A 26,550-nucleotide genomic window follows, 5' to 3' on the forward strand; every position below is an offset into this window, starting at 1 on the left:
CACAGAACCTGCTTAAATCCTTTTTTGCCTTTGTCCAAACACAATTCAATACTCAAGTACAACAAATACGGAGGTGAATTTTCTTCCATGCGTCGTTTCTTTCACGAACATGGGGTCATTTATCAACATACTTGTGTCTACACACCACAAGAGCACAAGCACTGACATATCATAGAGATGGCTAGGGCTTTACGTTTTCAGGCAAATCTCCTTATTTCTTTTTGGGGAGAGTGTGTTCTCACCGCCATTTGTTGAAGAATATGACTCCCACATCGAAAACTTGACTAAATAAAATACAATATATAATGAATAATTCCACTACTAATATAATCGAGGCCTTTTGTGATAAAACTCCACACCTACTGGGCTTTGTAAGTGGTTAAGTTAGGGACAATATCGGTGTTGTTGGTAGTGGGCTGATGGCCCGTCTCTTTGAATTTAACATGGTATGAGAGCGGGTTGATTGATTGGGCCTGAATTGGGCCTTTACCCTTACCCCAATATGTGGTGTTCACATGTTGGGCTTGAATGTTTACCCCTATCCTTTACCCAATACGTGGTGCTCACGTATTGGACTTGAATGATTGACTCCGATGTGGTCTTGGCTCCATGTCTGACCCATTATGTGGTGGTCCCACGTTAGGGGGTGTGTTGAAGAATATGACTCCCACATTGGAAACTTGACTAAATAAAATACATTATATAATGAATAATTCCACTACTATTATAACCGAGGCTTTTTGTGATAAAACCTCACACGTACTAGACTTTGTAGGTGATTAAGTTAGAGACAATATCGGTGTTGTTGGTAGTGGGCCGATGGCCCGTCTCTCTGAATTTAACAACACAGATGCACACGTGCAGATGTGAGGTCAGATAGATCTTGAAGATCTTCATGCTTCATATCTGAAGATTGGTTGGAACTGAAACTAACCGATCTTGAACATTTCTAATTTAGTTTGGTTGTTATAGCACGTTAGTGAAATCTGAATCCCAACTGAACCATATGTATTCTTCTTACTACTTTATCTAAATCACCGACTCAATAATTTTTCACCATATTATATAATGCACATAAGCAACAAATTATATATTTTGTTTAGTCTTTTTTTAATAGAATGAATATTTTATTTCGTCAGATTTTATTATTATTAGAAGAATAGACAAGATACCTGCCACAAAATAAAAATAAAAGAGTGGATGAACAATTTGAATATTTTATTTCAGTTCCAGTCAATACTTAGCGAGTATTCCGTCCTCGGTGACCTCCACTCAGAAAGAGCCAAACAAACAATGCTTATTTATCCTATAACCTAATCTAACCACTATAATTAAGCTCATGAGCAACCAAGTGAAAATAATCGCAACCAACCACAAATAAGTATCGAACTCATCACAAATAAGAGCGTCGAACTTGTATTAATACGAGTTTAATTCCCATTTGACAATTAAACATAACTTAGAAAATAAAAAACCATTAGGTATGGTATGTAACAACTGTTAAAGTCACTAAAAAACCAAAATGAAAAATTGTATATATATATATATATATATATATATATATATATATGCCTTGCGCATTGCACCTGAGCACCATATAGCCTTTTGTTTTCTGAGTCTGAGTTTTAACAAGCAAGCAGCTAGCTAGCTTGTGTGTATAATGGCGGACGAGGTTGTTCTTTTGGACTTCTGGCCAAGCATGTTTGGGATGAGGGTGAGAGTTGCGCTGGCTGAGAAGGGTGTCAAGTATGAGTACAGAGAGGAGGATTTGCTGAACAACAAGAGCCCACTACTTCTGCAGACGAACCCGGTTCACAAGAAAATCCCGGTTCTCATCCACAACGGCAAACCGGTCTGCGAGTCAGCCAACATTGTGCAATACATTGATGAGGCTTGGAAGGACAAAGCTCCTTTGCTTCCCTCTGATCCTTACCAGAGAGCTCTGGCCAGGTTTTGGGTTGATTACATTGATAAGAATGTAAGTTCTTTGGCCTTAATTTTGTCTAATTAATTAATTAATTTAGTATACATATTTTGTGAACTTTCAATCTAATATGACATGAGACGAGATCTTGTTAGTTCAATGTTCAATAACAAGATTTCAGCTGATCAATAGTTCAAATTCACAATTTCTTGCGTAACCTAACATGCTAGTGCACACAAAAGAAAATTAAAATAGTTTGATGCAATATTATTGTGTTGCAGTTATACGAGGCTGGGAAGAATATATGGGCCACAAAAGGAGAAGAACAAGAGGCAGCCAAGAATAAATTGATTGAAATCCTTAAGCTGTTGGAAGGGCAGCTTGGAGACAATTCTTTTTTTGGGGGTGAGATATTTGGGTTCTTGGACGTTGCCCTAGTCACATTCTACTGCTGGTTTTTTTCCTATGAGACATGTGGGAACTTTAGCATAGAGGCAGAGTGCCCTAAACTGATTGAATGGGCCAAGAGGTGCATGGAGAAGGAGAGTGTGGCCAAATCTCTTGCTGACTCAAAAAAGGTGTATGAGTTTACTCTTCTGCTGAAGAAGAGATTTGGTAAGGAATAGAGCAAGAAAAATTGAGATGTGTTCTCAGTTGTGTTGTACTTCTGTTTGTTCTCTTTCTTTCAGCTTGTGTTCTTAGTATGTATGAGATTCTGGTGAACACTTTTGGTGTGTCTACAGAACTCAATAGGATGTGTATCAAGACAAACACTTTGATGTGTCTGTCAATGTCTGATTACGAATAAGAAAGGGTGTCTTCTAAACTAAATATTTTTCGCTGCTTGTATGTATTATTTTTGTGTTCCATGGCCATGTGAAAAAGTAGAGAGAGTTTTTGGGATTGGAGTGCCTGATCATTTTAGGGGAAGAGCTTCAGCTATCAAATTAGGGAAGGCTGGGAGATATATTGTGCGAAAGTGTGAAGTATGAGACTAATATCAAGCAAAGGGAAAATATGACAACTAGAATTAAACCCGTGAAACTATGAATCAAGCCGAACCAAGATAAAAAGAACTGAGAAAATCATGTTGACTAAATGAAGTCAAATTTGGGTCTCAAAAACCGTACTGAACTGAACCGATTCGACTAGTTTCGATATCAGTTTTACCTTGGAAGAGCCTGTCCAAACTGGAGTGGCTGTTTTATGTTTTATTTTTATTTTTTTAAACTTTCTATAAATCCAATTTGTTATGTCCTAATTGAAGAGCCCGGCCGACTCTCCGATTACCCCAACCATTTCAGTGTCCCAACTCCAAAACCACCCACCTTTTTTTTTCTATCTTTTCTTTTTCTTCTACCTTTTCTCCACCACTTTCTTTCTCTATGTGATCCTTTTGTCTTCTTCTTTTTTCTTTTCTTTCTTCCTCCTCTTTCTCTCTCTCCTATGTTTCTCTCTTCCTCACGAGTCACGAGAACACACACACACACGCACACGTGCAGATGTGAGGTCGGATTTGATAGGTCTTGAAGATCTTCATGCATCATATCTGCAAATTATATATTTTGTTTAGGTTTTTTTATAGAATGAATATTTTATTTAGTCAAATTTTATTATTATTATTAGAAGATACCTGACAAAAAATATAAATGAAAGACTGGATGAACAATACCTCAGTTTCCGTTCCAGTCAACACTTGGCGAGTATCCTGTCCTCACACTATTAAAAAAATGGGTAAAAACCATAATCCAAAAGCCACCAAAAAAAAGGGTAATGTCGTTTTTTTATTATTTTTTATATTGGACACATATATGCAGTATTTGTATCATATGCAGAGAAGACACAATAGTTTCGTGTCCAAAAGAAAATTATTGTGCTTAATTAATTTAGGCACAATTTTTCATGGCCTATAGAGAGCACAAATAGACAAGTTTTGTGCCTAATGGATATATATACTTTTTGTATAAAAAAATCTCGTTACCTATATAAAGCACAGATACTAAATTTGTGTGCCTTTGTATTGCACACATTCCAAAGTATGGTGCCTATAGAGCACGAATACAAAGAAATTGTGTCTCTTTAAGTCACATCATGTCCCATAAACTAAGAAGTTGTGTTGGAATTTTAAAAAGGTTTTAAAAATTTAACCGTTTTGATTTATTTAATTATTTTGGATGTTTTATGTTATTTATGGTGGGGGTTATAAATATTTAATTTTTAGGTTTTATTTCTATATTGAATGCTTTAATTTTCTAGTTTAATGTGGGGAATGTTACATGTTATTGGATGCCTATAAAAGACCACTCCTCCTTCACATTTGAACTACCACAATATTCCATTAGAATATCACATACCACAATCTAATTCTCTCTTTCTCTACTTTTATATATATTCTCTACTTTCTATTAGTATTTTTGGGCAATGGTTATGTGAATTGGAAACATATCCGTCTGTGGACATGCTTATAGCGGATCTTCAGTTTGTATATTAGGGTTGTATCTTGCAGTCTTGTCGACCATCAGTACCTGCACGTAAGAAGGCTACAAAGGCTTTAGAACGGCATCTTTGACGCCCTTCACTGTACCAAACTCACCTTCTTACTTATAATTTATTTTGTTTTTACTTACCTATCAATTTGTTTTACTTCAGTTTCATTGTACCTTAATAGCTTTCCAATTTGTTTATATGTTATTTATAATATAAAGAATTTTCTATTTGGCTTTATAGAAAGAGAAAAATTATAATTTTTATAACAAGTTGAATATATAGGCCACATTTACATCTTTCGTGCCTAAACATTTTGTTTTGCACGCATATTATAGTCTATATAAAATGGTCAAATGTACACCATTTCCATTTTCAAACAAAATTCATGATTTTCGTGCTTTTAGTATATATTTTTTAAGAAGTAGTTTTTGTGGAAATGCCAAATAATTTTTTTTTATTAATATGCTAAATAACTTTAGGACACGCTTACAACGATTTTGTGCTTAATATTATATTTTAAAAAAAAAGTATAACAAAGTGCTTAGTTCTATTAACCCCTCAATAATAATTTTCATGACTAATTGTTTAAAACAGTTAGATAATAAGGCATGGAAAACTTTAAACCGTGCCTAAAGCTCTCACTCCTCGCTCTCGCGCGCTCTCTCTCTCTCTGCGTCTAGGATGAGTCCAAATGATGGTTTGAATTATTTTTTTTTGGATTTCTGGATCGATCTTTGTTTGATTTGGTTTATTGTTTTTAAATTGTGTCTTGCATATTGATTTTGGCTTGGGTTTCCTTACTCTCTGCTTCCTAGCTCTCTCATCCACAAGGTAAGAATTAATTGTAGCTTTTGTGGGTTCGTGTCTGCCTGTATAAGTTTTGACATATTTGTTCGGTTCTGATTTTAGGTTCAAATTTGTGACCTATAACCAATGGAAACTGCTATAGAGGGAACCGACAATTTAAAAGTGGCTGCAGGGTGGTTATTGGCATAGAGCACAAATATCTGTGGTTTTTTTCATTAAAGAGCACTAATAAAAATTGTGTCCAAACCCAATCATTGTACTAGTGTCGGTAACCCGCATCCAGAAAGAGCCCAGCAAACAGTGCTTATGTATCCTATCAGACCAAGTGAGAATAATTGCAACCAATCACAAATAAGCATCGAATTCACAATAAATAAGAGCGTAGAATTTGTATTTATACAGTTTGATTCTCATTGGACAATTAAATTTAACTTAGAAAATAAAAAAACCATGTAGGTATGGTATGTAACAACTGTTAATTTCACAAAACCAAAATGAAAAATTGTATATATATTATGCCTTGCACATTGCGCATACAGCCTGCCTGAGCACCATATAGCATTTTGTTTTCTGAGTCTGAGTTTTAACAAGCAAGCAGCTAGCTAGCTTGTGTGTATAATGGCGGACGAGGTTGTTCTTTTGGACTTCTGGCCAAGCATGTTTGGGATGAGGGTGAGAGTTGCGCTGGCTGAGAAGGGTGTCAAGTATGAGTACAAAGAGGAGGATTTGCTGAACAACAAGAGCCCACTACTACTGCAGATGAACCCGGTTCACAAGAAACTCCCGGTTCTCATCCACAACGGCAAACCGGTCTGCGAGTCAGCCAACATTGTGCAATACATTGATGAGGCTTGGAAGGACAAAGCTCCTTTGCTTCCCTCTGATCCTTACCAGAGAGCTCTGGCCAGGTTTTGGGTTGATTACATTGATAAGAATGTAAGTTCTTTGGCCTTAATTTTGTCTAATTAATTAATTTAGTATACATATTTTGTGAACTTTCAATCTAATATGACATGAGACAAGATCTTGTTAGTTCAATGTTCAATAACAAGATTTCAGCTGATCAATAGTTCAAATTCACAATTTCTTGCGTAACCTAACGTGCTAGTGCACACAAAAAAAAATTAAAATTGTTTGATGCAATATTATTGTGTTGCAGTTATACGAGGCTGGGAAGAATATATGGGCCACAAAAGGAGAAGAACAAGAGGAAGCCAAGAAGAAATTGATTGAAATCCTTAAGCTGTTGGAAGGGCAGCTTGGAGACAATTCTTATTTTGGGGGTGAGATATTTGGGTTCTTGGACGTTGCCCTAGTCACATTCTACTGCTGGTTTTTTTCCTATGAGACATGTGGGAACTTTAGCATAGAGGCAGAGTGCCCTAAACTGATTGAATGGGCCAAGAGGTGCATGCAGAAGGAGAGTGTGGCCCAATCTCTTGCTGACCCAAAAAAAGTGTATGAGTTCACTCTTCTGCTGAAGAAGAGATTTGGTAAGGAATAGAGCAAGAAAAATTGAGATGTGTTCTCAGTTGTGTTGTACTTCTGTTTGTTCTCTTTCTTTCAGCTTGTGTTCTTAGTATATATGAGATTCTGGTGAACACTTTTGGTGTGTCTACAGAACTCAAAGGATGTGTATCAAGACAAACACTTTGATGTGTCTGTCAATGTGTGATTATGAATAAGAAAGGGTGTCTTCTAAACTAAATATTTTTCGCTGCTTGTATGTATTATTTTTGTGTTCCATGGCCATGTGAAAAAGTAGAGAGAGTTTTTGGGATTGGAGTGCCTGATCATTTTAGGGGAAGAGCTTCACCCATCAAATTAGGGAAGGCTGGGAGATATATTGTGCGAAAGTGTGAAGTATGAGACTAATATCAAGCAAAGGGAAAATATGACAACTAGAATTAAACCGGTGAAACTATGAATCAAGCCGAACCAAGATAAAAAGAACTGAGAAAATCATGTTGACTAAATGAAGTCAAATTTGGGTCTCAAAAACCGTACTGAACTGAACCGATTCGACTAGTTTCGATATCAGTTTTACCTTGGAAGAGCCGGTTCAAACTAGAGTGGCTGTTTTATGTTTTTTTTTTCTTTTCCTTTCTATAAATCCAATTTGTTATGCCCTAATTGAAGAGTCCGGCTGACTCTCCGATTACCCCAACCATTTCAGTTCCCAACTCCAAAACCACCCACCTTTTTTTTCTATCTTTTCTTTTTCTTCCACCTTTTCTCCACCACTTTCTTTCTATATGTGATCCTTTTGTCTTCTTCTTCTTCTTTCTTTTCTTTCTTCCTCCTCTTTCTCTCTCTCCTATGTTTCTCTCTTCCTCACGAGTCACGAGAACACACACACACGCACACGTGCAGATGTGATGTCGGATTTGATAGATCTTGAAGATCTTCATGCATCATATTTGAAGATTATATATATATATATATATATAATGCACATGAGCAACAAATTATATATTTTGTTTAGGTTTTTTTATAGAATGAATATTTTATTTAGTGAAATTTTATTATTATTATTATTAGAAGATACCCGCCAAAAAATAAAAAATAAAAGATTGGATGAACAACACCTCAGTTTCCGTTCCAATCAACACTTGGTGAGTATCCCGTCCTCGCACTACTAAAAAATTGGGTAAAAACCATAATCCAAAGGCCACAAAAAAAAAAGGGTAATGTCTTTTATATATATATATATATATTGGACACATATATGCAGTATTTGTATCATATGCAGAGAAGACACAATAGTTTCATGTCCAAAAAAAAATTATTGTGCTTAATTAATTTAGGCACAATTTTCGTGGCCTATAGAGAGCACAAATAGACAAGTTTTGTGCCTAATGGATATATATACTTTTTGTATAGAAAAATCTCGTTACCCGTATAAAGCACGGATACTAAATTTGTGTATCTTTGTATTGCACACATTCCAAAGTATGGTGCCTATAAAGCACGAATACGAAAAAATTCTGTCTCTTTAAGTCACATCATGTCCCATAAACTAAGAAGTTGTGTTGGAATTTTAAAAAGGTTTTAAAAATTTAACCGTTTTCATTTATTTAATTACTTTGGATGTTTTATGTTATTTATGGTGGGGGTTATAAATATTTAATTTTTAGATTTTATTTCTATATTGAATGCTTTAATTTTCTAGTTTAATGTGGTGAATGTTACATGTTATTGGATGCCTATAAAAGGCCACTCCTCCTTCACATTTGAACTACCACAATACACCATCAGAATATCACATACCACAATCATCACCACAATCTAATTCTTTCTTTCTCTACTTTTTTATATATTCTCTAATTTCTATTAGTATTTTTGGGCAATGGTTATGTTAATTGGAAACATATTCGTCTGTGAATATGCTCATAGCGGATCTTGAGTTTGTGTATTAGGGTTGTAGCTTGCAGTCTTGTCGACCGTCAGTACCTGCACATAAGGAGGCTACAAAGGCTTTAGGACAGCGTCTTTGACGCGTTTCACTGTACCAAGCTCACCTTCTTACTTATAATTTATTTTGCTTTTACTTACCTATCAATTTATTTTTCTTCAGTTTCATTGTACCTTAATAGCTTTTCAATTTATTTATATGTTATTTATAATATAAAGGTTTTTCTATTTGACTTTATAGAAAGAGAAAAACTATAATTTTTATAACAAGTTGAATATATAGGCCACATTTATATCTTTCGTGCCTAAACATTTTGTTTTGCATGCATATTATTGTCTATATAAAATGGTCAAATGTACACCATTTTCATTTTCAAACAAAATTCATGATTTTCGTGCTTTTAGTATATATTTTTTAAGAAGTAGTTTTTGTGGAAATGCCAAATAATTTTTTTTTATTAATATGCTAAATAACTTTAGGACACGCTTACAACGATTTTGTGCTTAATATTATATTTTAAAAAAAAGTATAACAAAGTGCTTAGTTCTATTAACCCCTCAATAATAATTTTCATGACTAATTGTTTAAAACAGTTAGATAATAAGGCATGGAAAACTTTAAACCGTGCCTAAAGCTCTCACTCCTCGCTCTCGCGCTCTCTCTCTCTCTCTCTCTCTCTCTCTCTCTCTCTCTCTCTCTGCGTCTAGGATGAGTCCAAATGATGGTTTGAATTTTTTTTTTTGGATTTCTGGATCGATCTTTGTTTGATTTGGTTTATTGTTTTTAAATTGTGTCTTTCATATTGATTTTGGCTTGGGTTTCCTTATTCTCTGCTTCCTAGCTCTCTCATCCACAAGGTAAGAATTAATTGTAGCTTTTGTGGGTTCGTGTCTGCCTGTATAAGTTTTGACATATTTGTTCGGTTCTGATTTTAGGTTGGGAATTCCTTTTGGTTGCTGAAAAAAAGTGTCAGGACATCCCTGTTTTATTTTCGCTTATTTTTGCGCAGTTTGTTGGTTGGATTTTTGAACCTTTAATATCTAAACCCTTGCAACATACCAAATAACATGACAGAACCAATCCTTACAAAAAAAAATGACAGAACCAAAATAATAAACTGTACTAGTTTCATGTTACAACCATCCTTCGGACTTCAGACCCTTGGTTTGATATTCTTTTGGAAGAAGAAAGATGTGGTTTGATATTCCTGGATGGGAAACAGATTTTGATTTGGGTCCGGATTTTTTTTGTTCTGTGTTTAGGCTTCTGTCAAGGTTTCGATGTTGGATGTATATTTTCTCTGGTACTCCGTGAAATTCTAGTTAGTTATCCTTATTGTTATACAACTTATCTTTACTATTTTTTGTATTGTTTCACATTATGTTTTAGATATTTCGTTAACTTGTAAATTTGATTAGTAAACATATTTGAATTTTGACAAAGATCAGTTTTTGTGCTTTGCAAAGGTGGACATTGACGACAAATTTGTGACCTATAACCAATGGAAACTGCTATAGAGGGAACCGACAATTTAAAAGTGGCTGCAGGGTGGTTATTGGCATAGAGCACAAATATCTGTCGTTTTTTTCATTAAAGAGCACTAATAAAAATTGTGTCCAAACCCAATCATTGTACTAGTGTCGGTAACCCGCATCCAGAAAGAGCCCAGCAAACAGTGCTTATCTATCCTATCAGACCAAGTGAGAATAATTGCAACCAATCACAAATAAGCATCGAATTCACAATAAATAAAAGCGTCGAATTTGTATTTATACAGTTTGATTCCCATTCGACAATTAAATTTAACTTAGAAAATAAAAAAACCATTTAGGTATGGTATGTAACAACTGTTAAATTCACAAAACCAAAATGAAAAATTGTATATATATTATGCCTTGCACATTGCGCATACAGCCTGCCTGAGCACTATATATATAGCCTTCTGTTTTCTGAGTCTCTGAGTTTTAGCAAGCAGCTAGCTAGCTTGTGTGTATAATGGCGGACGAGGTTGTTCTTTTGGACTTCTGGCCAAGCATGTTTGGGATGAGGGTGAGAGTTGCGCTGGCTGAGAAGGGTGTCAAGTATGAGTCCAGAGAGGAGGATTTGCTTTACAACAAGAGTCCACTACTTCTGCAGATGAACCCGTTTCACAAGAAAATCCCGGTTCTCATCCACAACGGAAAACCCGTCTGCGAGTCAGCCAACATTGTGCAATACATTGATGAGGCTTGGAAGGACAAAGCTCCTTTGCTTCCCTCTGATCCTTACCAGAGAGCTCAGGCCAGGTTTTGGGTTAGTTACATTGATAAGAATGTAAGTTCTTTTGTCTAATTAATTAATTTAGTATATATATTTTGTGAACTTTCAATCTAATATGACATGAGACGAGATCTTGTTAGTTCAATGTTCAATAACAAGATTTCAGCTGATCAATAGTTCAGATTCACAGTTTCTTACGTAACCTAACATGTTAGTGCACACAAAAGAAAATTAAAATTGTTTGATGCAATATTTTTGTGTTGCAGTTATACGAGGCTGGGAAGAATATATGGGCCACAAAAGGAAAAGAACAAGAGGCAGCCAAGAAGAAATTGATCGAAATTCTTAAGCTGTTGGAAGGGCAGCTTGGAGACAATACTTATTTTGGGGGTGAGATATTTGGGTTCTTGGACGTTGCCCTAGTCACATTCTACAGCTGGTTTTTTTCCTATGAGACATGTGGAAACTTTAGCATAGAGGCAGAGTGCCCTAAATTGATTGAATGGGCCAAGAGGTGCATGCAGAAGGAGAGTGTGGCCAAATCTGTTGCTGAACCAAAAAAGGTGTATGAGTTTACTCTTCTGCTGAAGAAGATGTTTGGTAAGGAATAGAGCAAGAAAAATTGAGATATGTTCTCAGTCGTGTTGTACTTGTGTTTGTTCTCTTTCTTTCAGCTTGTGTTCTTAGCATGTATGAAATTCTGGTGAACACTTTTGGTGTGTCTACGTAAGTCAAGAGGATGTGTATCCAAGACAAACACTTTGATGTGTCTGTCAATGTCTGGTCATTTTAGGGAAAGAGCTTCAGCCATCAAATTAGGGAAGGCTCTAGGAGATGATATTGCGCGAAAGTTCAGTATGAGACTAATATCAAGCGAAGGTAAAATATGACCAATATAAGCCACTAAAATCAAGTGGTGGGCCCTTCGAGTGAGTGGCTTGTAATTTAAGCTCAAAAACAACAGATCCAAGAGTATAAGAGGAATGAATAGACCAAATTACCCTAACAACATGTGTAACGTACCACATGGCTAGATTTTGATAAATTTTTCAATGGCATTGGTGCCTGTCACGATATTACGTGGTTGGTATCAAGGTATAAAATATCGATGATATTGGAAATATCGATAGTCCAAAAATATGGAAATTTCGATGGAAATATCGAGATATTATTGATATCGATAAAAATTGAATAAAAACCACGGAAATTGTAAGAAAAACTTGAAAATTTTTATTGAAACTTTGGAGAATGTTTATTTAGTCAATTATCTATGAGTTTATCACAAAAAATGAGAAGGAAATGCATTGCATGATGGATTTAACTAATTTAAGTTGATTATACAGCAAGCGGGCAAACACTATGAGTGTAAAAAATATGTAATAATTAATGAAAAAAGATTAAATACACCGTAATCATTTATATATAATGATTTACTATAATATTTTACACTTTATACATTGCATGGTAAGATACATGAGTGACTTAGTACCACATAGAGTTCCTACGAGGTTCAAATTTTTCACTATCTTCATCATCTCTATGTGTAGAGTAAGTGTATTGTGAAGAGTAGTCATCAAATGATAAATCCCCAAAATAGTTTTGCATGTAATTGTTAACATACCACCCATATAAATATAAATATTTTAGCATATTATCACAAAAACATAAGTGATATGGTGTTTAAGGTGTTGGAGGAGTAAAATGGGAGGGGTTCATATCCCCTTTGTGCTTTTTTCTCCCCTTTTTCCTTTTTTTTTTTCCTTCACATCGATATTTTCGATATTTTAGCGATATTACACCGATATTTTGACAAAATATTGCTGAAATGTGAGCGAAATTATCGACATCGATATTTTCCGATATTATCGTCGATATTATCGATATTTATATGATATGTATATGGATATGTTCCGAAATATCCGTAATTCAAAAAAATCAAAATATCCCCGATATTTCCTCGATATTATCGATATTTCAGACTATGGTTGGTATGATGAGTTTTTATATTTATTACATAATAAATGAGTGGTTTATTGGTAGAAGATATACTTGAATAGAGTAAGCCTCGCATCATGGAATATTCCACATGTAGCTAGCTGCAAGTTGCAACCTCGAAAGCAATGACATCTCCCAGAAGCTTTGGTTGCAAAAATACAACGCGTTTCAAGCAAACGACATACACCACATCACACCCCCTCCCAAAATCAGCCACGACAATTTTTAAGCACATGCAAACATATCAAACACCTTTATATATATATCCTCTTCTCGGCACAGTGTAGTAGTGTCAAGCTAGAGCTAGAGATAGAGCTAGAAGAAGCTTGTTTCTGTGTCAACAATGGCGGACGAGGTTATTCTTTTGGACTTCTGGGCAAGCATGTTTGGGATGAGGGCCAGAGTGGCGCTGGCTGAGAAGGGTGTCAAGTATGAGTACAGAGAGGAGGACTTGAGGAACAAGAGCCCACTGCTTCTGCAGATGAACCCGGTTCACAAGAAGATCCCGGTTCTCATCCACAACGGCAAACCGGTCTGCGAGTCTCTCATCATTGTGCAGTATGTTGATGAGGTTTGGAGGGACAAAGCTCCTCTGCTTCCCTCTGATCCTTACCTGAGAGCTCGCTCCAGGTTCTGGGCTGATTTCATTGATAAGAAGGTAAGTAGCTTGGAAACATTTTAACTAATCCCAATTGAATTCTCTAGCAATTTCTGATGGAATGATTCTTAAAATTGCAGCTATATGATGCTGGGAGGATAATATGGGCCACAAAAGGGGAGGAACAAGAGGCAGGCAAGAAGGAGTTCATTGAAGTCCTTAAGCAGTTGGAAGGAGAGCTTGGAAACAAGCCTTATTTTGAGGGTGAGAGTTTTGGGTTCCTGGACATTGCTCTCATCACATTCTACAGCTGGTTCTATGCATTTGAGACTTGTGGAAACTTCAGCACAGAGGCAGAGTGTCCCAAGCTGATTGCATGGGCCAAGAGGTGCATGCAGAAGGAGAGTGTGTCCAAAACTCTTCCTGACAACAAGAAGATCTATGAGTTTGTTCTTGGTATGAAGAAGATGTTTGGTGTGGAATAGAATAAGAAAACAGGCTTTAATTCTAGTTTTCTTTCCTTTCAGGGCCTTTTTTTTTTTCCTGGTTAGACACTTTGGTGTGTCTTCTGAATGTCATGTCAAAAGGGTATGTTTGTATTATAACAATAATAAAATAGACACTTTGATGTGTCTTTGCTCTACTTTAGTTCTCTCTTCCTTCCATTTTAAGATGTATATATTTTTTCTCAATCTAAAAAATAGGAGCTGCTTCCCGACAGAAGTGTAGTCTAGAAAAAAAGGACTTGATTTGTAGATGAGTACGTACTGGCACATAATAGTGTGTGTGTAAAGTGAAGATATCTCATTCATGTTCGAACTCAATGATATTTTGATAATATGTGTATGAAATGAAGATATCCCACTTGTTTTATAATTTAAATTAACGTTTGTATTAAAATATATATATATATATATATATATATATATGCACTTTAAACACTTGAAAGCCCAGAAGAAAAACTCCCACATGACAAAAACAAGGTGATCCACGGCATAAGCACTTTCTCAGGCAAATCCTGCAGCTCCAATCTTGAAGATATTTATCTTTCAACATAATACTTTCATGACAAGTGGGTGCTCAAGACTTCGGCTTTACCAGTGATAAAACTTATTTAATTAGAAGCTTTAAATTGTGATTAGCAATTAGTTCTGAAGGCATTTCGAGTTAAATAATACTATTGCCAACCACTTCTTTAATACACGTAGTCAATAATGTGGTTAATAAATGTGGTCTACATCACCTTGAGTTATATTCAAAGCATCACCTTGAGTTATATTCAAAGTGCATGGTTCTCTGATCTCTTCATATAAAATATTTTGGGAGAGAGCCCACAATCACAAAGGACGAAAGCAATGACAATTTCTGGCACTTGCTAATCACTTTGATTAATTGCTAATTAACATCAACCACTGCATCACAGATAATCTTCAAACAAATGTCAATATATAAAACGTTGCACTTCAATTACAGCCTCAGCAGTAGAATTAAGTGCTGCATTCTTTTCTTGTTCATCAGTCAGTATTGGAGTTTACCAAGAAGGTAAGCTGAGCTGCAAGAAGAAGAAGTTTGTGTGCCAACAATGGCGGACGAGGAGGTTGTTGTTTTGGGGTTCTGGCCAAGCACGTATGGGACGAGGGCAACGATAGCTCTGGACGAGAAGGGTGTCAAGTATGAGTACAGAGAGGAGGACTTGAGTAACAAGAGCTCACTGCTTCTGCAGATGAACCCGGTTCTCATCCACAACGGTAAACCGGTCTGTGAGTCCCTCATCATTGTGCAGTATGTTGATGAGATTTGGAGGGATAAAGCTCCTCTGCTTCCCTCTGATCCTTACCAGAGAGCTCGTGTCAGATTCTGGGCTGATTTCATTGATAAGAAGGTAGTAATTAACATATGCAACATGTTGCTGTCTGGTTTCCCAAAAACGTCTCTTGTCCTCTCTCTGGTTATATCTTCTTCTTTTATTTTGGTGAAATTTTTTATTAAAAAGAAAAAGAAAACAATAAGCAGCCAAAAAGGAATTTTCTCTTGATGCTTCTTTTCTTTTAATTTTTTTGTATTTTTGGAAAATTGTAGGTATTTGATGCTGGGAAGAAATTATGGAGCACAAAAGGAGAAGAACATGAAGCAGCCAAGAAGGAATTCATCGAAATCCTTACGCAGTTGGAAGGAGAGATTGGAGACAAGCCTTATTTTGGGGGTGAGAGGTTTGGGTTCCTAGACATTGCTCTCATCACATTCTACAGCTGGTTTTATGCATTTGAGACCTTTGGAAACTTCAGATTAGAGGCAGAGTGCCCCAAGCTGATTGAATGGGCCAAAAGATGCACGCACCGGGAGAGCGTATCGAAATCTCTGGCCGACCCTAAGAAGGTGTATGACTTTCTTCTTGGTAGGATAGCGGGATAGAATAGGCTGCTAGCCAGCATATTATCACCATAGGAGGTCCTGCAATCAAATGTTAGGCTGTGTTTCTTCTGTTTTTTCTTTTTCCTTTCAGCTTTGTTTTTCCAGTGAGAGATCCTTTGGTTTTGTGTCTAAATTATGTTTTTTTAGCTGCTTGTTGATATTTGAATGGCTCAAAATCCTTTGATATAAAAAGTTCACAGCAATTTGATAATTTGACTACACAGCCATATACAACAAAGCTCCTCCATATACTGTAGTGGGCTTGGTCAAGTGCCGCCTTATTGCAAATATAAAGAACACAAAACACAGGTTGAAACTTGAGACACAGAAAAAGCACAAGCTCAAGTGCCCATGCATCTACTGATCAATCCCCCTCGCTTTCATGCGCTGCAGAAAAAAGTCATAGATCGCTTTCTGGTCAGCAAGAGACTTGGACACACTCTCCTTCTGCATGCACCTCTTTGCCCATGCATAAAACTTTGGCTGCTCTGCCTCTATACTGAAGTTGCCAAGTTTCTCATACGCATAAAACCAGCTATAGAACGGAATAAGAGCCACATCGACGAACCCGAGGGTCTCACCGCCAAAGTAAGGCTTGTCTCCAAGCTTCTCTTCCAACAATCCAATGCACTCAAGGAACTCTTTCTTAGCTGCTTCCTGTTCTTCTCCTTTGGTTGACCGTAGCACCTTCCCAATCTCATACACCTGCATTTAACATCACCAAAATTGCAGAAAATTTTATGGTTAAACAGGAGGTCAAAGACCCTTTATCCATATTTCGAGATTTTCACAGTAATTCTTTAGAACTCCATGTAAAGGTTCTGTACTAATATTTTTCATGTTGATATAGGACTTACGGTAAAAAATTAGTAAGTTAGTAAAATGATACCTTCTTGTCAACGAAGTCAGCCCAGAACCTGGCTTGGGCTCTAAGGTAAGGATCAGAGGGCAACAGAGGAGTTTTATCCTTCCAAACCTCATCAATGTACTCAAGGGCAACTAGGGACTCGGACACCGGTTTGCCATTGTGAATGAGAACCGGGATCTTCTTGTGAACCGGGTTCGACTGGAGCAACAGTGCACTCTTGTTACTCAAGTCCTCCTCTTTGTACTCGTACTGAATGCCCTTCTCAGCCAGTGCAACTCTCACCCTCATCCCAAATGGGCTTGGCCAGAAGTCCAACAACAACACCTCATCCGCCATTGAAGACTCAAATTTGAACTTAGCTTAATTAAGATATGGAGCTGTGGAGGGTGGTGATGTGTGTCAGTGTGAGTATTTATGGACAAACATTCAAAGCAGCAGCAATCAGATTACGTCATTGCATGCGTTCGATATATTTTCATTGAATACTGTTCCTAATAATATAATTGAGAAAGTAGGACTAACGTATGGATTTTATTATTTTATTATTTTTTGGGTCAAGGACCCCATTGGTTTTAGGTAGACGAACTTGAACACGCAACACAAATACCAAAGAATAAACTGAAAATATACAATTTTTAATGACTTTTTAGGCATATAAAATATTTGAAGGAGATAAGCGATAGCTTTTTTTCTTTTCTTTTTTGGGTCAAGGGAGGTGATATATATATAGCTTCTTGAGCCTGCACAGAATATATCATAATGCAGTTGACAAGAAAACATTTAGTAGAAGTTGAGAACTTGATAATTTGACTACAAAGGCAAACCACCAAAAACATATGACCAGAGAGTTTGACGGAAACAAGTCCATTTGTTTTTGTATTGTTTTTTATTGTATGTATTTCGGAAACGAGTCGGGTAGGGGCCGGGTATGACAGTATCATCCTCGTCCTCGCTCTCCATCCCCGCCTCTGTTCTCGAACCCATCCCCATCTCCGTTCTCATCGGGGGACTATTCCTCATACCTGCCCCGAATCCCTGAATTTGTTTGCATAAAAAATATTTATCATATATTTTAACATTAAATTTCATATTAAATTATCATTCAACACATCCAAATTAACTATAAAGTTTAACTCAACTATTCAGAATCACATCAATATGAAATTCCAAAGAAGATTAGAAAGAATTAGGAGAGAGAGGTTAACTTAGGGTTAAACATAAATATTGTAATTATATATGTATTTATTTAAATATAAACATATATATTTTCGGATCGGGTTTGGGGATGGGGACACCAATACCATCCCCTCCCCATATCCGTAGGGGATTTTTCAAGTTCGGAAATTCCCGTACCCGATACCCGTTTGACCCCGAAATCTCCTCCCATTAGGGTCGGGGACCCGTCCCCGTGGGAATTTCTGTCATCCCTAGTTTTGATAAACTGAATAGTCATGGGGGAGCTGGAAGCCCTATAAGCTTCGCAGAAACAGTGTTTTTTTTTTTTTTTTGGGGTGAGTGATAATTCTCTGCAGGAAGGAAGTAGGATTAAAAATAACATTTTAACTAATCCCATTGAATTGTCTAGCAATTTTCTTATGCAAATTTTCTTAAAATTGGGGAGGAATTTATCGAAGTCCTGAAGCAGTTGGAAGGAGAGCTTGGAAACAAATTAACCTTACTTTGAGGGTGAGAGTTTTGGGTTCCTGGACATTTCCCTTATCACATTCTACAGCTTGGTTCTATGAATTTGAGACCTGTGGAAACTTCAGCATAGAGGCAGAGAGTCCCAAGCTGATTGCATGGGCCAAGAGGTGCATGCAGAAGGACAGTGTGTGCAAAACACTTCCTGACCATAAAAAGGTGTATGAGTCTGTTATTGGCATGAAGAAGATGTTTGGTATGGAGTAGAAGAAGAAAATAGGGTTCTAGCATATTAATTATCACACAATGTTAATTAGAGAGTCTGCAATGAAGTCTTAGGCTGTTCTAGTTTTCTTTCCTTTCAGCTTCATTTTTTTTTTCTCAATCTAATAAAAATAGGAGCTGCTTGCCAACCAGGGTCTGGAAAAGGGCCTTACTTGCAGACGAGTGTGAAAAATCCTCATGACACCTTTGTGATGTGTGTGAAAAATCCTCTTGTCTTATTGTTTAGACTATTACTTGTTAAAATAAATAAATAGGAGCTACTTTAAACACTCGAACCCCAAAAAGAAAAACTCCCACTGGATAGAAGCAAGGTGATCAGCAGCATAATCACTTTCTCTGGCAAATCGTGCAGCTCCAATCTTGAAGATATTTATCTTTCAATATAAAACTTTTATGACAAGTGGATCCTCAAGACTTCGGCTTTACCATTGATAAAATTTATTTATTAGAAGCTTTAAATTATGACTAGCACTTAGTGCTGTAGCATCAACTTTTTAAAGATCACCTACAATGCTAGCCCACAATCACATATGACGAAAGCAGTGACAACTACTGGCACTATTGATCAAGTTTACAAATGTCAACACTACAAGCCAAAGCACACGCAGACACCTCATAGTTAAAATCCAAAACGATGTCGCATCATCCTTTTGTATTATATAAACGTTACACTTAAATTGCAGTCTTAGCAGTAGAAGTCAGTGCTGCATGCCTTTCTTGCTTGATGAGTCTTTGAGTTTAGCAACAAGCTAAGCTGCTACAAGAAGAGGAAGTTTGTGTGTGTCGGAAATGGCGGATGATGAGGTTGTTGTTTTGGGATTCTGGCCAAGCATGTATGGGACGAGGGCAACGATAGCTCTGGACGAGAAGGGTGTCAAGTATGAGTACAGAGAGCAGGACTTGAGGAACAAGAGCTCACTGCTTCTGCAGATGAACCCGGTTCACAAGAAGATCCCGGTTCTCATCCACAACGGTAAACCGGTCTGTGAGTCACTCATCATTGTGCAATACATTGATGAGGTTTGGGAGGGTAAAGCTCCTTTGCTTCCCTCTGATCCTTACCAGAGAGCTCGGGCCAGGGTCTGGGCTGATTTCATTGATAAGAAGGTAATTAATGAACTTGTTTTCTGTATAATTTTCTATTTTCCCTTCTCCTTTTAAGTTGGTATCATATGTATATATTGTTTGCAATTTAATTTAATTTTATATGTGATTTGGATTTGCATGGATTTTTACCATCTTGGATATTTGTTTTCATGTGTTTTAATATGTCACTCTCTTTTTGTGATCATACTGAAAAAAGAAAAAAAAATGGACATATTTGAAATTGGTATGTTTTCACAAATCCAAATTGAAAGAAATTCAGAGCATTTTTTTTTTTAAGGGGAAGCAGATCAATTTTGAGGTTAAGCCATTTTTGAAACAGGTTAATATGCAACATATTGCTGTCTGAGACAATGAAGAACAACACCAATTTATTTTTGTATATTCCTCTTGTTTTCTTTTGGTGGAATTTTTTTTATAAAAAGTGAAAACACTGAATAGTCTACAATTTTTCTTTTGGAAAATTGTAGGTACCTGATGCTAGGAAGAAACTATGGAGCACAAAAGGAGAAGAACTTGAGGAAGCCAAGAAGGAATTCATCGACATCCTTAAGCAGTTGGAAGGAGAGCTTGGAGACAAGCCTTACTTTGGGGGTGAGAGCTTTGGGTTCTTGGACATTGCACTCATCACATCCTACAACTGGTTTTATGCATTTGAGACCCTTGGAAACTTCAGCACAGAGGCAGAGTGCCCCAAGCTGATTGAATGGGCCAAGAGGTGCATGCAGCGGGAGAGCGTTTCGAAATCTCTTGCCGACCCTAAAAAGGTGTATGAGTTTCTTCTTGGCTGGATAACTGGATAGAATAGGCTGCTAGCCAGTCCTGCAATCAAATGTTATGTTGTTGTTCTCTTCTGGTTCATTTTCCTCTCAACTTTGTTTTTCCAGTGAGAGATCCTTTGGTTCTGTGAGTGTCTAAATTATGTTTTTTGGTTGATTGTTGATACTTGAATGGCTTAAACTTCTTTGCTGTAACAAGTTCACAACAATTTGATAATTTCACTGCAAAACCAAACAAAAGGAGAGCATATGACAAGATCAGGCACAACAAAGTTGCCCTCTTTTATTGCAAATATAAAGAACCCAAAACTTGAAACACAGAAAAAGTACAAGCTTAAGTGCCCATGCATCTACTGATCAATCCCCTTCGCTTTCATGCGCTGCAGAAACAAGTCATAGATCGCTTTCTGGTCAGCAAGAGACTTGGACACACTCTCCTTCTGCATGCACCTCTTTGCCCATGCATAAAACTTGGCTGCTCTGCCTCTATACTGAAGTTGCCACATTTCTCATACACATAAAACAAGCTATAGAACGGAACAAGGAACCCGAGGGTTTCACCCCAAAAGTAAGGCTTGTCTCCAAGCTCTCCTTCTAGCAATCCAATGCACTCAAGGAACTCTTTCTTAGCTGCTTCCTGTTCTTCTCCTTTGGTTGTCCATACCACCCTCCCAATCTCATACACCTGCATTTAACATCACCAAAATTGCAGAAAATTTTAGGGTTAATAATAATCTTAGGAGAAAAGAATTTAGACCACCTTTTTTTCGGGTCAAGGACGTTGAACACGCAACACAAACGCTATGGATCAGAAAGTGAATTGAAAATTATACAATTTTTAGTGACTTTTTAGGCATATATAAGATTTGAAGGAGGTATGCGATTGCTTGTTTTTTTTTTTTTTGGCTTCAAAGTAGGTGATATATATAGCTTCTTGAGCCTGCACAGAGCATATCATAATGTGGGTGACAAGAAAACAACTAGTAGAAGTTGACAAAATTTTGATAATTTGACTACAAGTGCCCTTTTATTCTCATTTCAAAATGTTGAAGAATACAAGTCCCATATTGGAAATTGGACTAAATAAAGTACAACATATAATGAATGGTTTCACTACTAATATCATTGAGGTCTTTGTGATAAAATTCCACACCTATTGGGCTTTGTAGATGGTTAAGTTGGGGACAATATCGGTATTGCTAGTAGTGAACCGCTAGCTCATCTCTCTGAAATTTAACACAAAAAACTCCAAAATAGAAATAGTGACTCTTCCTGAGGCCCGAGCTAAAATTTAATATTGTGATAGATAGTAAACCAATTTCATCTAATCTTGCAGAGGCCCATAAAAATCTAAATTGGTTTTTTTATATTAATTTTTGTGGTATTTAAATTCACCGTTGATGCCACACTGATGCCACGCTAACATCAGCAAATCTCACCTTCGGGCTTGCTCTTTAGCAAAACGACTTACAGCTTGCCCCGTGACACGCCCACCCAAATTCGGCCGCCCACGACATTTTTTCAACACATGCAAACAAATCAAACACATTTATATATTTGCTATCAGTCAAGCTAGACAGAGCTTGAAGAAGAAGAAGAAGCTTGTTTTGCGTATCAGTCGACAATGGGGGATGAGGTTGTTCTTTTGGACTTTTGGGCAAGCATGTTTGCGATGAGGGTGAGAGTGGCGCTGGCTGAGAAGGGTGTCAAGTATGAGAACAGAGAGGAGGACTTGTGGAACAAGAGTTCATTGCTTCTGCAGATGAACCCGGTTCACAAGAAGATCCCGGTTCTCATCCACAACGGTAAACCGGTCTGTGAGTCTCTGATCATTGTGCAGTATGTTGATGAGGTTTGGAGAGACAAAGCTCCTCTGCTTCCCTCTGATCCTTACCAGAGAGCTCGGTCAAGGTTCTGGGCTGATTTCATTGACAAGAAGGTAATTAACTTGTCTAAGTTGTTTGTCTCTTGCCTTTTTTTCTATATATAATGCTGCTACATATATATACTGATTGCAATTCAACTCCAGAAAATTTATAAATTTTTTTGAAAATCTAAGTTTTCCCAGGTTAAAATTTACTTATATTAGATCAAATTGAATTCATAAATGAGAAACTGTTTTTTCATGGGAGTTTCAATGGGTCACTCTGTTCCACACCAGACCTTGAAGCTCAATTACAACATGATCTTGCTTGCTATCTGGGAAGATTGTATAAAAAATAAACATAAAACAAGTCCATTTTAAAAAAAAAATTTATCTTATTGATTCTGTGTGTCTGGATAAATGAGTGGAATTTTGATGTAATGTTTGCAAAAATTGCAGCTATACGTTGCTTCGAGGAAAATATGGGGCACAAAAGAAGAGGAACAAGAGGCAGGCAAGAAGGAATTTATTGAAGCCCTTAAGCAGTTGGAAGGAGAGCTTGGAGACGAGCCCTATTTTGAGGGTGAGAGCTTTGGGTTCTTGGACATTGCTCTTATCCCATTCTACAGCTGGTTCAATGCATATGAGACTTGTGGAAACTTCAGCACAGAGGCAGAGTGCCCCAAGCTGATTGAATGGGCCAAGAGGTGCATGCGCCGGGAGAGCGTGTCGAAATCTCTTGCCGACCCGAAAAAGGTGTATGAGTTTCTCACTATTTGGGTAGGATTATAGAACAGGCTGCTAGCCAGCAGCAGACTGTCACCATGATCACCATGTTAGCAAGTCCTGCAATCAAATGTTTGGCAGTTCTTCTGGATCTTTTTACTTTCAGCTTTGTTTTTCCGGATATTTGCCATTGACAATAGTAATGCAGATACTCTGATGTGTTTGCCTATTGTTATGAATAAAGTGTTCATATGTAGAAAGGGTGTTTCTGAGTTGCATTTTTTTGGCTGCTTGTTGAGCTTTGTCATAACAAGTTCACAACAATTTGATAATTTGACTACAAAACGTATATGACCAGAGGCACAACAAAGTGCCTCACAAAGTAGAGGGGGCTTGGCCAAGTGCCCTTTTATTCTAATTTCAAAACAACCCAAAACAGAGGTTAGAAACTTCGAACACAGAACAAGTAGCCAATGCTTTTTCCCATCTACTCCATTCCAAGTTTACTCCGAAGGCGCAGGGCGAATTCGTAGACCCTTTTCTGGTCAGGAAGAGACTTGGACACACTCTCCTTCTGCATGCACCTCTTTGCCCATGCAATAATCTTAGGGTGCTTTGCCTCCACACTGAAGTTTCCAAATTTCTCGCCTACTTAACCAGTTATAGGTAGGAATAAGTGCCACGTCCACGAATCCGAGGTTCTCACGCCCAAGGTAAGGCTTGTCTCCAAGCTCTTCTTCTAACAACCTTGTGCACTCAAGGAATTCCCTCTTTGCTGCTTCCTGTTCTTCTCCTTTGGTTCTCCATGCCCTCTTTCTATTCTCATATACCTGCATTTTGATTGGAGTGGATTTTTACACAAGCATTGATCCTATTTCCATTTAATTATCATTCTAATAATCTACATCCTCAGTAATAGTTCCATGTATCACAAAAATCTTAAAGTTCTAACATATTCCAAACACAAATTAGTAATATTACCTTCTTGTTAACGAAGTCAGTCCAGAACATGGCTTGGCCTCTAAGGTAAGGATCAGAGGGCAAAAGAGGAGCCTTATCCTTCCAAACCTGGTCGATGTACTGAACCGCAATGAGAGACTCGGAGACCGGTTTGCCATTGTGAATGAGAACCGGGATCTTCTTGTGAACCGGGTTCATCTGCAGCAAGAGTGAGCTCTTGTTGGACAAGTAGTCCTCTTCCCTGGACTCGTACTGAATACCCTTCTCAGCCAGAGCGATTCTCACCCTCATCCCATAAGGGCTGGCCCAGTAGTTCAACAACACCACCTCATCCGCCATTGACATATTTGAATTGCTTGATATAAAGTTACAGGGGTTACAAATATAATGATTGAAATAGTAAAAGCTTTTATTCTCCTTGATGACGACTGGGGACCTCTGATCCCATATATATACAAAAATGGTGACTGCAGGATATTATTTCCTCCACAAATTAAAGAGGCGCTAAAGCACTTGCAGAGGCCCATTGACTTCAAATTTAAAAGAAATTTAAAACAAGTTGACTAAGCCCAAAACAGAACTAGCCTATTTATTATGTCCTTAATATTTTCTATTTTATTGAATATTGTTATAAAATAACTTAGAATATGTGCGATAATTCAGAGCTGCACGTAAAGTAGATGAGACACAGCATTTAACGAGGTTCGGCTATGCCTACGTCCTCGGAGAGCAGAAGTAGTAACTTTTCCACTATGTAAAATAATAGGGCTACAAGTTTAGTGTTTACAATATATGTGGCTCACTGAATTTTCTCTCTAGGAGAATTTCTCTCTGCTCTCTCTTTCCTCTTTCTTCCTTCTCTTCCTTTCTCTTTTTTCTTCTCTTCTTCTTTCCGTTTCTCTTCTTATTTATAGGCTGAAATAATCACTATTCATCACTGTTCACCCGTGACAGACAAACTCTATCAAAGCCGCCAAATGAACAGTAATGAACAGTAATGAAAACTCTATCAAGCCGCCAAATGAATAGTAATGAACAGTAATGAATAGTTAGTGGGCTCCACATGTTTATTCTTTTATTCTTTTACAACACTCCCCCTTGGAGACCACTAATGATATGTCGGTTGTATCATTAAAGACTTGCTTGGAGAAAACCTAGTAAGGTAGAGAACTGATGGAAAGAAGAGTACAACAATCTGTATAGCATACTTCTGGATGCTCCCCCTGATTAATATCTCCCCCTGATGTCTTCATGATTATCTTTTGGATTGAGAATCTTTCGGAGTGAGTGGATGATGTAGCCACCAACAATTCATATAGTAAATATATTTCCAGTGAGCTATCTCTATGTAAATCATAGAAATTTTCAGAGTCCGCATATCTAATAACGCTTGGGCTATTTATAAGTTCACTTGAAAGAATATGCCCATACATGGTGTTATGCGGAAATAGCATCAAATATACCTCACATCATCCCAAAATGATGGTGATGGAGTTGAGCCTTATCTGGAAAATATGATATCCGGTCCAACATACTTCCGGAAAATCCTTAAAGTGCCCAACGGATAATCCTCATAAAAATGCTTCAATACTTTCTTAGTATAAGCAAGTATCTCGTTGGCATAATGTTCGATCTTTAAGTCGAGACAAATATTTCTGGAATTCTTGAGAAGCTTTAATGTGTTGCAAACACATTATAATCAATATACTCACTGAGGCAATTTATGTACATTAATATTGAGTACAGATTTCGTGCTTCAGGCACATGTCCACAGACTTGCTTCATGCAATTTCAATCCTTTCAAGGATTTTGTTTAAAGGGATTAAACTCTATGACACATTATATAGCTTTAACCCAGCTATTTATACATCTTTAGGGAATCACTTCAGGTGATATGCTCTGTGCATTTAATAACCCTTAAAGATAACATGTTGGTCTCCGTAAATGTGCAATAAAGGGGCACAATTGAATCTATAAATATGGAGAAAACCCAACATCCCTTGTTTATGTCAAAAACATTGTGTCATACAAAGTAGGTATATTCCCTTTTTATTCCGAACACCCAAGTATAACTTTTAATATTAACATCTTTTAGGGTTCGTACTGTGGGTTTGTTCTTTCACTTTCATTCTCATCTATAATGGAATTGCCTCATTCCATTTTGGCCAATGATATTGTCGACATTTAATAATTGAACGTGGTTCCAATCAACACAGCCCATTGATGATTTGAGTAGCTACTCCAAAACCAAAAATTGTCATTCATCAATTCATGATCCCACCATTCTCATGTGCATGCGCATGCATGAATTAAAAGCATTTATTTGCCTTTGGGTACCCAAGCCACTTCATGGGGCTTTTATTATGTGAGAATGTGGATTATAACCTCCATTGGAGCGTTATTTAGTAGTAGGGCGTGGATAATCT

The 26,550-nt window shown here is 37.1% G+C and overlaps 8 protein-coding genes and 1 pseudogene across 9 annotated transcripts; 7 read left to right on the plus strand and 2 right to left on the minus strand.

The window, feature by feature from the left end:
• LOC18779787 (probable glutathione S-transferase parC) lies at positions 1,587 to 2,766 on the plus strand. Its single transcript, XM_007212285.2, has 2 exons — positions 1,587 to 1,978; positions 2,206 to 2,766. The coding sequence occupies exons 1-2, from the start codon at positions 1,661 to 1,663 to the stop codon at positions 2,548 to 2,550; spliced, it is 663 nt and encodes a 220-aa protein (XP_007212347.1). The 5' UTR covers positions 1,587 to 1,660; the 3' UTR covers positions 2,551 to 2,766.
• Positions 5,738 to 6,937, plus strand: LOC18779097 (probable glutathione S-transferase parC). Its single transcript, XM_007214110.2, has 2 exons — positions 5,738 to 6,154; positions 6,378 to 6,937. Exons 1-2 carry the CDS (start codon positions 5,837 to 5,839, stop codon positions 6,720 to 6,722), a joined length of 663 nt encoding a protein of 220 aa, XP_007214172.1. The 5' UTR covers positions 5,738 to 5,836; the 3' UTR covers positions 6,723 to 6,937.
• On the plus strand, positions 10,453 to 11,649 carry LOC18780903 (probable glutathione S-transferase parC). The gene is made up of 2 exons (XM_007213421.2): positions 10,453 to 10,946; positions 11,159 to 11,649. The coding sequence occupies exons 1-2, from the start codon at positions 10,629 to 10,631 to the stop codon at positions 11,501 to 11,503; spliced, it is 663 nt and encodes a 220-aa protein (XP_007213483.1). The 5' UTR covers positions 10,453 to 10,628; the 3' UTR covers positions 11,504 to 11,649.
• Positions 12,964 to 14,130, plus strand: LOC18780231 (probable glutathione S-transferase parC). The gene is made up of 2 exons (XM_007211968.2): positions 12,964 to 13,545; positions 13,626 to 14,130. The coding sequence occupies exons 1-2, from the start codon at positions 13,231 to 13,233 to the stop codon at positions 13,968 to 13,970; spliced, it is 660 nt and encodes a 219-aa protein (XP_007212030.1). The 5' UTR covers positions 12,964 to 13,230; the 3' UTR covers positions 13,971 to 14,130.
• Positions 14,653 to 18,703, plus strand: LOC18778800 (probable glutathione S-transferase). 2 transcript variants are annotated; one of them, XM_020561746.1, is made up of 3 exons: positions 14,653 to 15,367; positions 15,565 to 15,791; positions 18,550 to 18,703. In XM_020561746.1, exons 1-3 carry the CDS (start codon positions 15,068 to 15,070, stop codon positions 18,671 to 18,673), a joined length of 651 nt encoding a protein of 216 aa, XP_020417335.1. In that variant the 5' UTR covers positions 14,653 to 15,067; the 3' UTR covers positions 18,674 to 18,703. The 2 variants fall into 2 exon arrangements, with proteins under 2 accessions (XP_020417335.1, XP_020417334.1); XM_020561745.1 differs by lacking the exon at positions 18,550 to 18,703 and having other exon boundaries at positions 14,666 to 15,367; positions 15,565 to 16,113.
• Positions 16,077 to 17,122, minus strand: LOC18779997 (probable glutathione S-transferase). Its single transcript, XM_007214325.2, has 2 exons — positions 16,787 to 17,122; positions 16,077 to 16,602 (listed from the first exon to the last, which is right to left on the minus strand). The coding sequence occupies exons 1-2, from the start codon at positions 17,099 to 17,101 to the stop codon at positions 16,255 to 16,257; spliced, it is 663 nt and encodes a 220-aa protein (XP_007214387.1). The 5' UTR covers positions 17,102 to 17,122; the 3' UTR covers positions 16,077 to 16,254.
• On the plus strand, positions 19,371 to 20,809 carry LOC18781117 (probable glutathione S-transferase). Its single transcript, XM_007212616.2, has 2 exons — positions 19,371 to 19,798; positions 20,266 to 20,809. Exons 1-2 carry the CDS (start codon positions 19,481 to 19,483, stop codon positions 20,596 to 20,598), a joined length of 651 nt encoding a protein of 216 aa, XP_007212678.1. The 5' UTR covers positions 19,371 to 19,480; the 3' UTR covers positions 20,599 to 20,809.
• Positions 22,131 to 23,424, plus strand: LOC18779428 (probable glutathione S-transferase parC). Its single transcript, XM_007211980.2, has 2 exons — positions 22,131 to 22,513; positions 22,898 to 23,424. The coding sequence occupies exons 1-2, from the start codon at positions 22,199 to 22,201 to the stop codon at positions 23,228 to 23,230; spliced, it is 648 nt and encodes a 215-aa protein (XP_007212042.1). The 5' UTR covers positions 22,131 to 22,198; the 3' UTR covers positions 23,231 to 23,424.
• LOC18778812 lies at positions 23,417 to 24,528 on the minus strand (annotated as a pseudogene).

The sequence above is a fragment of the Prunus persica genome, chromosome G4 (assembly GCF_000346465.2).
Source record: "Prunus persica cultivar Lovell chromosome G4, Prunus_persica_NCBIv2, whole genome shotgun sequence".
NCBI lineage: Eukaryota > Viridiplantae > Streptophyta > Magnoliopsida > Rosales > Rosaceae > Prunus > Prunus persica.